This window comes from Danio aesculapii, chromosome 22 (genome assembly GCF_903798145.1).
Source record: "Danio aesculapii chromosome 22, fDanAes4.1, whole genome shotgun sequence".
NCBI classification, from domain to species: domain Eukaryota; kingdom Metazoa; phylum Chordata; class Actinopteri; order Cypriniformes; family Danionidae; genus Danio; species Danio aesculapii.
In genome coordinates, this window is record NC_079456.1 from 1,748,867 (window position 1) to 1,761,461 (window position 12,595).

General features: G+C 36.1%; 1 protein-coding gene across 1 annotated transcript; it reads left to right on the forward strand.

Moving 5' to 3' along the window:
- The first annotated feature begins 3,433 nt into the window (after positions 1 to 3,433).
- On the forward strand, positions 3,434 to 12,124 carry si:ch211-103a14.5 (guanylyl cyclase-activating protein 1). The gene is made up of 4 exons (XM_056448115.1): positions 3,434 to 3,639; positions 7,017 to 7,166; positions 8,910 to 9,000; positions 11,965 to 12,124. Exons 1-4 carry the CDS (start codon positions 3,442 to 3,444, stop codon positions 12,102 to 12,104), a joined length of 579 nt encoding a protein of 192 aa, XP_056304090.1. The 5' UTR covers positions 3,434 to 3,441; the 3' UTR covers positions 12,105 to 12,124.
- Positions 12,125 to 12,595: the final 471 nt, after the last annotated feature.

Below are 12,595 nucleotides of genomic sequence, written 5' to 3' on the forward strand. Positions count from 1 at the left end.
TGTTACAGATACCCCCCTGTTACAGCGTGCCCTGCAGGTGGAGTAAGTACTAACATTAATACTCCTGGCACTTTTGGCAATACTGCACAGAAACCATAGATCCAGTGATCATAATTCCAGTGCTCATTTGTAGGAGAGGCTTGTGTGTTATTGGTAAAACATATGGTGTGTCTAACCCCATTACTTTATTCATTATTTGACCAAAACCAAAAAGTCTTACACTGTGCCCTGCTCAGCCCTATTTTAAAGTCCACGAGAAACTGAAGTGGCTGAAACTTTTATTATTAATATTATAAATATATATTTATATATTATTATATAACTATATATATATTATTTCAGTATGTTGATAGTATGTACTTCCAACTAAAACCGAATTTTCAGACTGAAGAGTGTTTTTTCAAGAGATTAACTTACACAGAGTAATAGTTCACCTAAAGAATAACAACGTGCGCTGGCAAATTAAACATTGCAGCTTTCACACATGCTTTAAAACATACATGAAAATTGCACTGATCCCAGAGCAGTAGTGTACAGTAGGCTATATGTAAGATCAAGGGAGTTACAGCATTAGATAGTTGACTTGTTGTGAAACAATCGCTCTACTTGTGTCTTATTAGCCTAAATGTCTAATTATAGATGGATTAAAGGAGTCTGAGTCTGTTAACTGAAGCTCATGTGTGTGAAAATAACCTCACAGCGCTCAGAATACTTCAGCTTGACAAGCTTTGAAGAGCTGGGGTCTCTATAAATGTGGCCTACGCGCAAATAGTCACCTAAGAATGATAAGGTTCTATCTGACATGTTTGTCAAAGTTGAGTTATTGAAATTCTTATTAAATGACAACTTATTTACATTATGGGATGTTTTTTTTAAGTTGTTTACATTTTAAGACTTTTTTTTATTTATAAAACAAATGATACTCATACTGTTTTATATGAAATGCAAAACCTTTGAAGCTCGATATCTCCAAATCATTCAGGACGCAGAGAGAACCTTATAATTCCAAGGTGACGATATAAAAAAACTACTTTTTTCTGACCCCTGGGGTGATTGTTATATTAAAGACACAGCAGATTGATTTTATGGCACCAGGTTAAACTTTCTGACACCTTTACGGCACTCACGTACATTAAAAATAAATACAGGCCACAACTGAACATGGAGGATGGTCCCCGAGTGGCGTTCTTCAAAATTAAATGATGAATAGTCTTGGGCCTACGGGTATGTGTGCGCCGTTATGTGCAAGGTTTATATATTTATAACCACCTCAGAGGATATTGGGGTCACGAGTCACTGGCATTGTAATTTTGGGGGTCACGGGCTGAAAAGTTTGGGAACCCCTGGCTTAGTGGACCGATGTTTCAGTGCTTCTGGGCTTTAGGGTTCGAATCCCGACTAGTACAAATACTCTGAAATGATGATTTTATGTTCTTTAATAATGTTACTGTTTTATGGTGTAGTCTAGATAGGATACAGCAGCAGAAACGCCATCAGTTTAGCATGGGTTTGGGTTTAGGTTTTGGGGAAAATACAAAAAACATTATAATTCCAAGGTGATGAAATACAGGCGGATACGTGCGAACGCCACTTCCAATGCACCAAAAGTTGTTGTGATCTAAGTAAATAAATAAACGTAATGGCAGAATGTGCTCAACTGTAAGTAAACGTATTTAACGTCAATACTGAATGACCTGAACCACTTTAAATCATCATCATAAGCGTCATAATCAATAATAAATTACTATTTGTTCTGGTGTCTACGTTCTCTTTTAGGAAGGTTTCTATGTTTTATAAATCCGACCCCTGCAGAGCGAATCAATGAATCACCAATTCAAGATTCACTTCAGCTGTAATTCCACCCTTATATGTGAAGCGAATCTTTGCATGTTTCCAAAATAAAGAAAATTGGCTCAGTGGTGGCTCAGTGGTTAGCATTGTCGCCTCACAGCAAGAAGGCTGGTTCAAGTCCTGGCTGGGCCAGTTGGTGTTTCTGTGTGGAGTTTGCATGTCCTCTGGGTGCTCCGGTTTCCCCCACAGTCCAAACACATGTGCTATAGGGCAATTGATGAACTAAATTGGCTGTAGTGTATGAGTGTGTGTGTGTGTGTATGGGTGTTTCCCAGTACTGGGTTGCAGTTGGAAGGGCATCCGCTGTGTAAAACATATGCTGAATAGGTTGGTGGTTCATTCCGCTGTGGTGAACCCTGATTAATAAAGGGACTAAGCCGAAAGAAAATGAATGCATGAATGAATGACTTCATGCTTTGGGTCAATTTAATGTCGTTTTGACATCATCTTGTTTTCTGGGTTGTTTAGTTGTGTTATTCTCTTTCCCATTTTCAAAGTCACCTGTTTTGTTCGTAGAGTCAGCTTTTTCTAAAGATAGTTTCAGTATACTGTTTGGACATCGCTGTTTTTACTTTCCTTTTTGAACTTTCTTTGTTAGTTAGCTAGGAGAGTTGTCTTTTCATAAACAGACATTGTCTCTAGGTTAGTAGGATGATCCTAAAACTTTCTCTTTTAGGTTACATTTAAATTGTGACCAAAAACACTCACTGTGGTGTTCTGGGAAGGTTAGTTATCAAACAGGAACCAACAGAGAATGTTTTCAGTTTGTTCCCAAAAATATAGATAGATAGACAGATAGATAGATGGATGGACAGACGGATGGATAGATAGATAGATAGATAGATAGATAGATAGATAGATAGATAGATAGATAGATAGATAGATAGATAGATAGATAGATAGATAGATAGATAGATAGATGGATGGATGGATAAATGGAAGGATAGATAGATAGATAGATAGATAGATAGATAGATAGATAGATAGATAGATAGATAGATAGATAGATAGATAGATAGATAGATAGATAGATAGATAGATAGATAGATAGATAGATAGATAGATAGATGGATGGATAAATGGAAGGATAGATAGATAGATAGATAGATAGATAGATAGATAGATAGATAGATAGATAGATAGATAGATAGATAGATAGATAGATAGATAGATAGATAGATAGATAGATAGATAGATAGATAGATAGATAGATAGATAGATGGATGGATAAATGGAAGGATAGATAGATAGATAGATAGATAGATAGATAGATAGATAGATAGATAGATAGATAGATAGATAGATAGATTAGTTTCAGTGTTTGCCTTGCTGGTCTATGCTGGTACTGACAAGGATTATAACCATCAAGACCAGTATACAGTCAGATATGCTGCTGACACTTTCAGTTGTGACTCTCTGAGCTGATGAGCGCTAATTCGCGCTAAATCTCTGAAAACAACAGCCGGGTGAGTGACGTGGGCGGTGATCCCGGTGGAGCCGCACTGTGATTGGTCACCCCTCGCTCATCTGTGCGCGCTCGGCTCGTCTCCTGTGTTTGTGTTCGGTGTCCGGTACTGCAGCAGCAGCATCATGGGGAACGCGCCCGGTACATCAGTGGAGGAGCTCAGCGCCTGTGAGTCTCACCAGTGGTACCGCAAATTCATGACCGAGTGTCCGTCCGGCCAGCTCACCTTCTACGAGTTCAAGAAGTTCTTCGGCCTCAAGAATCTGTCCGAGAAATCGAACGAATACGTCACGACCATGTTCCAGACGTTCGATATGAATGACGTAAGATATTCTATTTACTTTTAAAAATGTTGGGCCACACTTTAGAATAACGGGAAATTAGTTCATCTATTTACTGACATTAAGCATGAATAATCTTGTAAAGCTTTTATCAATTAAAGTTAAACATAAACTAATGTATTATTAAAATACAAAGGTGTGCTTGCTAACATGCAGTTCACATGCACTCTCGTTATTTAATTTAACATAAACGTTAACAAAGATGATTGAATACAGTAATAAATGTAATTGCTTTTCCTTGTAATTGTTGTTTAATTGTTGGTTATGTAAGTAAATGCATTAAGTGTAATATAACTAATGAAGCATTAGTTTAAAGTGTTACCAAATGTTGTTTTTAACGCGGTTGTTGTTTTTTATTGCTTATAAGTTACAATCAGGCTATCCCCCTGGTTATACTTGTTATACACTGTAAAATATATCCATAATTTAACAGTTTTTTGTTTTTTGTGAAGCATGTTTGGGTGTTTTTTCTCGTTTTTAATGCTTTTGAATTGCATTATGGGATCTTGAACTTTCCTCTAATAACCTATGATGTTGAGACATTTGAAAAAGTATCTATTATTGAGATCTTTAATAGTTTGAAGGGATATATTATCCGAGTTGTTGTAAATTACAGTACAAAAGCGTGGTAATAAACAGCCAGTACTTTTTTCCTGATTTTTAATTCTATATATAATATTTCTTGCACTGAAATATTTGTTTTAAACTACTAAACTGTGGAAAAAAAGTAGAATTATTATTATAAAAGGTTGACAGCGCAGAAATAAAGGTCCTTTAATCCAATTCATATCTGCAAATAAATGTAAAACTCCAGTGAATCACAAAATACGGAAACTGATCATTAACAGATTGTGTATTTTATTATACAGAATTGAATAATTTCAATCCTATTTGTATATTTGTAAAGCACTTTTCACAATAATTATTTTTCTAAAAACAAAAGGTGAACATTATTACTGTTACAGTCAAAAGTAAATAGTCAAGGAGTTATGTGTAGATTGGACAGTATATAAACGTTGTTAACCTGCAGTTATTTGCATCTGGTAGTCCTATTTCAGTGGTTATTTAGTTAGGCGTTATACACAGATTTATTAGCTATTTACTTTTCTATTAGGTGATAATTATCTTTATGCATATTTACATATAACTCATTTAAATACTGTTATAAATATACATTTATAACAGTTTCATTTGGAAAAGTATATAATAATGTAATTTTTCCATTGTGTATTTATCATGTTTATTAATATAACCACCTTTTAATTTAGCTTAATTCTAATTCTCGATTATTTCTCATACTAAATTCTCATTTAGTAATAAATTATTAGTGTTTGCATTTATTCTGGGGGTTTATTTTGCTTTTAATATGTTAAAAAAAGTGTAAATATTTCAGAAATTGCAATTGTAAACACAATCTCAGGTTGAAGTTAAGGTATATACATATATATACACACTCATTAGGTCATCAGTGTTAAGACTCGCATCGCCTCACGTCGCTTCAGCTTGGGTTCAGCTGAGGATTGTGGGTAACGAGATCTGCGTTAATGAGGTAAACTCAGATAAACTTTAGCCCAGCACAGGTCAGAGAGCCTAAAAGCAGCACGAGGCTTAATCTGGAGAGTTTTTAAAGAAAGCAGATTTAGTCCTCATCACGCCTTTCATTCACCTCACCATAAGTAAGAGTACACTCTGATTGGCTGATAGGAGGGGAAAACCTAGCATTACGAATAATAAAATATAAATATTACAAAAAATAAAAAGCTTTCAGATGAGAATTAATGAGTATTTTAGAGCCAAAATGTCTTACAAAAAGATTCATGCTGTTTAAATGTCTGGCTTGATCGGTTGTTGATTTTGTTCCTATGGTTACGCTATTGTTTAAAACTGAAAATGAAGTCATGCAGTGATGTATTAATAATCATAAGACGGAATGAATATTCAAATGAGGGGGAGGGGCTTCACAAAATTTGCTCTAATTATATTTAAACACCCGTAAATTTATTCTCAGTTAATAATAATAACAATGAATGGTCTTAACTGCTCTTCAAAGCTTTTATTAAGCTTTTAATACAAGTTTAAGATACTCTGGAATAAACGCTGGGTTCCACACATTCGATTTGTATTGGGACAACATGAAGGAATTAAGTAAACTTATAAGTTTTTACAAAATGATGTGGATTGAACATAAAACAATTACGTTGGGATTGGGGAGTCGCGGAAGAAAGTGAAGAGCGGAGGGGTGGTGTGTGTGAGGTGGGGGGTCTGTAAAATGAGGCGCTGGATCAGATTTCAGGGGTTCCAGATCCGCCTGTACCGAACCGTACCGTACCACTCAGTGGAAATGAGGCATAAGTACTTTGAACAAGCAGCCAAAATCATTTGAGTGTATTTAAGTATTATTATAAACATCTTCTAAGATTGATGTGGTATCAGGGTGAAGCTGCTTATAATAAGATCTCCTGAAGTTGCTGAGCAGGAGGGGGCGGGGTGGTATGAGCGAGTGGGCGTGGCCTTGTAAATTCGCTCTAATCATGTTTAAACACACTGAACTTTCTAATCTCAGCTGCTCTATTCCTGTGCACTGGATTTAGACACTGAAACATCAACAAACAAACATAATACCAAGCGAGCAGGAGTAGCTGAGCACCACTTACTGTATACAGACAAACTATATTATATTGAGGATATAGTGAGGATGTTTGTGTGCTGTTGGGTCGTTTTCGTCCACTCTGGGCTGATTTTGAGTCTTAATTTGGCCTCAAATGTCTCTGTGTTTCAGCAAATGGGATCATTTTTGCTGACAAATCTTATTTTGACACATATTTTGGGAAAATGCTTTGAATTTTTTCAGAAACTCAACTCTACACTGTCGGCAAATTGACTCCCCTTTCATTATGTTGGGGGCTGTTTTTGACCCATTGACTTCCATTATAATCACATTTATTGATTGTAAAGCCATGACAGCAGATAATCATGCATTCTTGATTGCTGGTTATTTTCTCTGTTGGGATTAAGAGGCACAATGTGCCATTTATACTGTTGATCATCAGTTACAGTGCCAAAAATCTGCTGTTTTACTCCATATAAAGCCAGAAACTCTTCAGCACAGGCCTGTCTAAAGAGTTAATGCTGACATCTTATGATCAACAGTATAAATGGCACATTGTGCCTCTTAATCCCAACAGGGAAAACAACCAGCAATCAAGACTGCATGATTATCTGCTGCCATGGCTTTACAATCAATAAATGTGATTATAATGGAAGTCAATGGGTCAAAAACAGTCCCCAACATACCCAAAGGGGAGTCAATCTGAACAGCACACAAGGTGTTAATGAATGTTTTGTGTTGATGTGTTCAGGATGGCTGTATTGATTTCATGGAGTATGTGGCGGCTCTGAGTCTGGTCCTGAAAGGTGGCGTTCAGCAGAAACTGCGCTGGTATTTTAAACTCTACGATGTGGACGGCAGCGGCTGCATCGACCGCGAGGAGCTGCTGCTGATTGTTAAGGTATTTCATATTCAGATGTTTATTTGATCAGATTGGATTGGATTCAGAATTGTGATTAAATGACAAAATCCAATCTGGCTTTCGATCTAAATGAAATCCTCTAAACTAAAATCACACTGTAAATTGTTTACAGTAAAAGCGGATAATTTTGTTTTAAAAACAACAATAATTTTGATTTCAGCAGAAGAAAATTATGTAAATTATATCAATCAATATTCAGATAAAGTCAGAATTATTAGCCGCCTTTGAATTATTTCTTTTTTAAATATTTCCCAAATGATGTTGAACAGATTCAGGAAATGTTCACAGTATGTCTGATAATATTTTTTCTTCTGGAGAAAGTCTTATTTGTTTTATTTCGGCTAGAATAAAAGCAGTTTTTATTTTTTGAACACCATTTTAAGGTCAATATTATTAGATATTTAAGCTATATTTTTTCTCGATAGTCTACAGAACAAACCATCATTATACAATAACTTGCCTAATTACTCTAACCTGCCTAGTTAACCTAATTAACCTAGTGAAGCCTTTAAATGTCACTTTAAGCTGTATAGAAGTGTCTTGAAGAATATCTAGTCTAATATTATTTACTGTCATCATGACAAAGAGAAAATAAATCAGTTATTAGAGATGAGTTATTAAAGATATTATGATTAGAAATGTGTTGGAGAAATCTGCTCTGTTAAACAGAAATTGGGGAAAAAAATAAACAGGGGGGCTAATAATTCTGACTTCATCTGTATACACTGTTAAAAGTTTTCCGTAGGATCTACAGTAACTTACTGGCAGCTGTTCGCCAGTAACGTCATCAATTCCAGCAAAAATACTGCATTTACTATTACAAGTACCATTTATCTAGCTGTTTATGTATTTACAGCATTGTATATCATATCTGTAATAAATACAGCAGTTTTTACAATGCAGCTTTAAAATACAGTAACACTGAAACAAAGTTCATATTACAGTTAAATACTGTGAAATTTGCTGAATCTGTTATTGTTGTATACATGTTAGCCTCTTCATGAACTGAATAGAATATTCCAGTTTATTTTCATGTAATGGAGGATATATTTGTTTGTACTGATGAACAAGCTGAATGTTGAAATGAAATAGAAATATTTAGAGGATGTTTGTATTGTTTTATTGCATCTTAAAGTTAAAAACACATTTAGGAGCCAACATTGACTTGGATACAGGGTAAAAAGAGTTGCTAATTAAAAAATATTTATTTTATTTGTTATTTAGTTTTTACATTTTAGATCTTAAGGCAAATTTATTTAGTTAAAAAAAACAGGCAGCAGCTAATTTTATACAGTGTATCAGCAGAAAATGTGATTACATGATCCGATTTACAGCACTGATAATCCAGATCTGGAAATTGTATTTGTGGATCAGGCTAATCTAATACAATTCTGGATTAAAAAACTGGCACAAAAGTGTCTGGATTTCCTGATCCTGCACAGCAAAACAAGGCATTCACAAATCCAGATCATCCTAATCCAGATTAAACGTTTTGAACAACTGGTCCCAGTCGATCATGTGACTTTCCTGATGCTCTTTAGCACCACCTGCAGGTGTGTCCCATCACAGATTAACCCCTTAACACCCTCCATCTGCCCAGAGAGTGACATATTGCTGAAAATCATCTTATTGTGAGAGTCTGTAAGAGGATCGTCCGTGACGTCAGGAGAAACACACATTGACCCTCTCAGGTTCTCATCTGTGTCTGTTTTTCTGCTTCAGGCCATTCGAGCGATCAGTGGAGTCGAGCAGGAGGTTTCAGCAGAAGAGTTTACTAACATGGTGTTTGACAAGATCGATCTCAACGGAGACGGTAATCTATCTGTCTATCTATCTATCTATCTATCTATCTATCTATCTATCTATCTATCTATCTATCTATCTATCTATCTATCTATCTATCTATTCATCTATCTATCTATCAGTCTATCTATCTATCTATCTATCTATCTATCTATCTATCTATCTATCTATCTATCTATCTATCTATCTATCTATCTATCTATCTATTCATCTATCTATCTATCAGTCTATCTATCTATCTATCTATTCATCTATCTATCTATCTATCTATCTATCTATCTATCTATCTATCTATCTATCTATCTATCTATCTATCTATCTATCTATCTATCTATCTATCTATCTATCTATCTATTCATCTATCTATCTATCTATCTATCTATCTATCTATCTATCTATCTATCTATCTATCTATCTATCTATCTATTCATCTATCTATCTATCTATCTATCTATCTATCTATCTATCTATCTATCTATCTATCTATCTATCTATCTATCTATCTGCCTGTCTGTCTGTCTGTCTGTCTATCTATCTATATGCACTTCTATCTATCTATCTATCTATCCATCCATCCATCCATCCATCCATCCATCCATCCATATATGCATGTCTATCTATCTATCTATCTATCTATCTATCTATCTATCTATCTATCTATCTATCTATCTATCTATCTATCTATCTATCTATCTATCTATCTATCTGCCTGTCTGTCTGTCTATCTGTCTATCTACCTATCTATCTATCTATCTATCTATCTATCTATCTATCTATCTATCCATCCATCCATCCATCCATCCATCCATCCATCCATCCATCCATCCATCCATCCATCCATCCATCCATCCATCCATCCATCCATCCATCCATCCATCCATCCATCCATCCATCCATCCATCCATCCATCCATCAATCTATCTTATATGCATGTCTATCTATAATTTGCAAGTGTATAATTACCTGGAGGTAAAGATATTAGACATGTACGTAATGCAATAACAGCAAAAAAAAGTGTTTATTTTGCAGTAACAAACAAAACATGCACTGGCCAGTGTGAAAGGATGCACACATTGTTATTACACTGCAAAAACGTATACATTGATAGGTTGGAGGAAAATATCATTACAGCATAGTATAACAATATTACAGTTTTCCTCAGTGGCTTTGGTGCATTTCTCACAACACTGTTTACATTTGCACAACAGTTGATGCATTTCTCAAAACAATTAGTGCAAACTCCAAAACCTAGCTGATAACCTGCAGAAGTGTGTCACCTGCTCAAAATGGAGAGCTCATTCCTCTAATGCAAGTGTTGATGTCAATGAAAGTGTCGGTGTCTTCAAGATGAAAAGTCCTGACACTATTGTTCATGAACAAGACTGTACATTTTTTTCCAATGCAAAAAGTCAGATTATGGTGACACGTCCTGAAAATGCTCAAGACAGCACTGTATACTATTAGCACAGCCATTTGAAGACTACAGTAAGGTTAGACATCACTGCATTTAGTGCGGTATCTGAGTACAAGACACTGAATATGTGTGTTTCACATGTTTACTGCATCTGCTCTGTGCAATTGTAATGTATTCACAGCATTGTGCAAAAGTATAAACACCCTTATTTACATCAAACATACACTTCCTTTGAGTAGAGCTGTGCACAACTGTAGACAATACTGCAGTACATACTGGAGCTGAACCTACAACACACACAGGCCTGTAAATCAGTCATAAATTGCTCAATTTAGAAGACATTTTCAGGAAGAAAAAAAAGATTTAAAGATTTTTTATAAATCAGCTTGACAGATTTTGACAGCTAGTTCAACATTTGAGTATGTACCGACTCCAGTAATGAAATGAGGACTATTAGTTTCATATGGACTGACTATTCAGTGTTCACAAGTTTAGTTAACTTTGACTGATCTGACATAAGCAAATGATAATGTTATAAACAGCAGAGAGTTGTATGAAAGCGATTGATGCATGTCCAAAAGCATTCACAGTTTGTTGGAAGGAATGAGAAACTGCTGCTCTGATGTGCAAATGTAAACAGTGCTGTGAGAAATGCACCAAAGAAACTGAGGAAACTGTCATTGCTGTAATACTTTATACACTGAAAAACAGGATTCACTGGGTTTACTCATGTATTTAAGGTAAGTAGCTGCTAACAATTTATCTGACAAACGAATAATGTTGAACAGCAGTAACTGTGATCTGTTTGCTTAAATTCAGCCCAAATAAATTGTTTGCAAAAGCCGACATGGTGGCTCAGTGGTTAGCACCGTCTCCTCACAGCAAGGCTGGGCCAGTTGGCGCTTCTATGTGGAGTTTGCATGTTCTCCCCCTGTTGGTGTGGGTTTCCTCTGGGTGCTCCGGTTTCCCCCACAGTCCAAACACATGCGCTATAGGGGAACTGATCAACTAAACTGGCTGTAGTGTACGAGTGTGTGTGTGTGTGAATGAGTGTGTATGGGTGTTTCCCAGTACTGAGTGAAACATCCGCTGTGTAAAACATACACTGGAATAGTTGGTGGTTCATTCCGCTGTGGTGACCTCTGATGAATAAAGGGACTAAGCTGAAGGAAAATGAACGAATTTTACCAAGAAAAAAACATTTCAGTGTAGATCCGCGGTTTCACTTTCAATATTGAGCTAATATTTAATATACACTCTTTGGTTGAATAACCAACTTACTGCACTTAGTTGAGTGAGGGATAATGCTTTAAAGAGAGACCTCCTGCACTGTGGGTTATTTTGGGTTCAAGATAATATGCAGACAAAGACAAGCAGAGGTGTGTGAATGTCATTATATTTTAGAGAATTTACTTACCTTATAAGTGTGCCAAAGTAGACTCTCTGTGTGTGTGTTTAGGGGTGTTAACTATAAATGTGTGTGTGTGTGTGTGTGTGTGTGTGTGTGTGTGTGTGTGTGTGTGTGTGTGTGTGTGTGTGTGTGTGTGTGTGTGTGTGCAGGAGTGTTGACTATGGAGGAGTTTATGGAGGGCATTCAGGCAGACGAGTATCTCTCCACCATGCTGACTCAGAGTCTGGATCTCACACACATCGTCAACAAAATCTACAGCGAGATCCACTGTGAGCAGGAGCCGCACTGACCCCAGACCAGCACACAGCATTCAGATGATGATGATTATGATGATGATGATGATGATGATGATGATGATGATGATGAAGGAGCGGCACCAGACCAGCACACAGCTTACAGATGAAGGAGATGGTGATGAAGATGGTAAAGATAAAGGAGGAGCAGCACTGATTCCAGATCAGCCCACAGCATCATGAAGAAGATGAAGATGAAGATGATGTTGTTATGCTGTTTCGCCTCGATTCTCCTGCTGAGTTTCTCTTGTTAAAGCTGAACTTTAATACAGCGGAGGGAAGAGACTGAAACCCTCAGCACATCTGAAATATACACTTAAAGGGACAGTACATCTAAAGATCAACAACTCAAATATATTCTTAAAGGGACAGAACACCTATAAATCAACATCTGAAATACACTCTTAAAGGGACAGTACATCTGAAATTAAGTTTTGAGATACACTCTTAAAGGGACAGTACACCTAAAAATCAACAACTCAAATAT

Bases quoted from the DNA above. Each gene is read 5' to 3' on its own strand.
- si:ch211-103a14.5 (XM_056448115.1), top strand. From the start codon at position 3,442: ATGGGGAACGCGCCCGGTACATCAGTGGAGGAGCTCAGCGCCTGTGAG. The intron at 3,640-7,016 runs GTAAGATATTCT...TGATGTGTTCAG, and splicing joins AGACGTTCGATATGAATGAC to GATGGCTGTATTGATTTCAT. The intron at 7,167-8,909 runs GTATTTCATATT...TTTCTGCTTCAG, and splicing joins AGCTGCTGCTGATTGTTAAG to GCCATTCGAGCGATCAGTGG.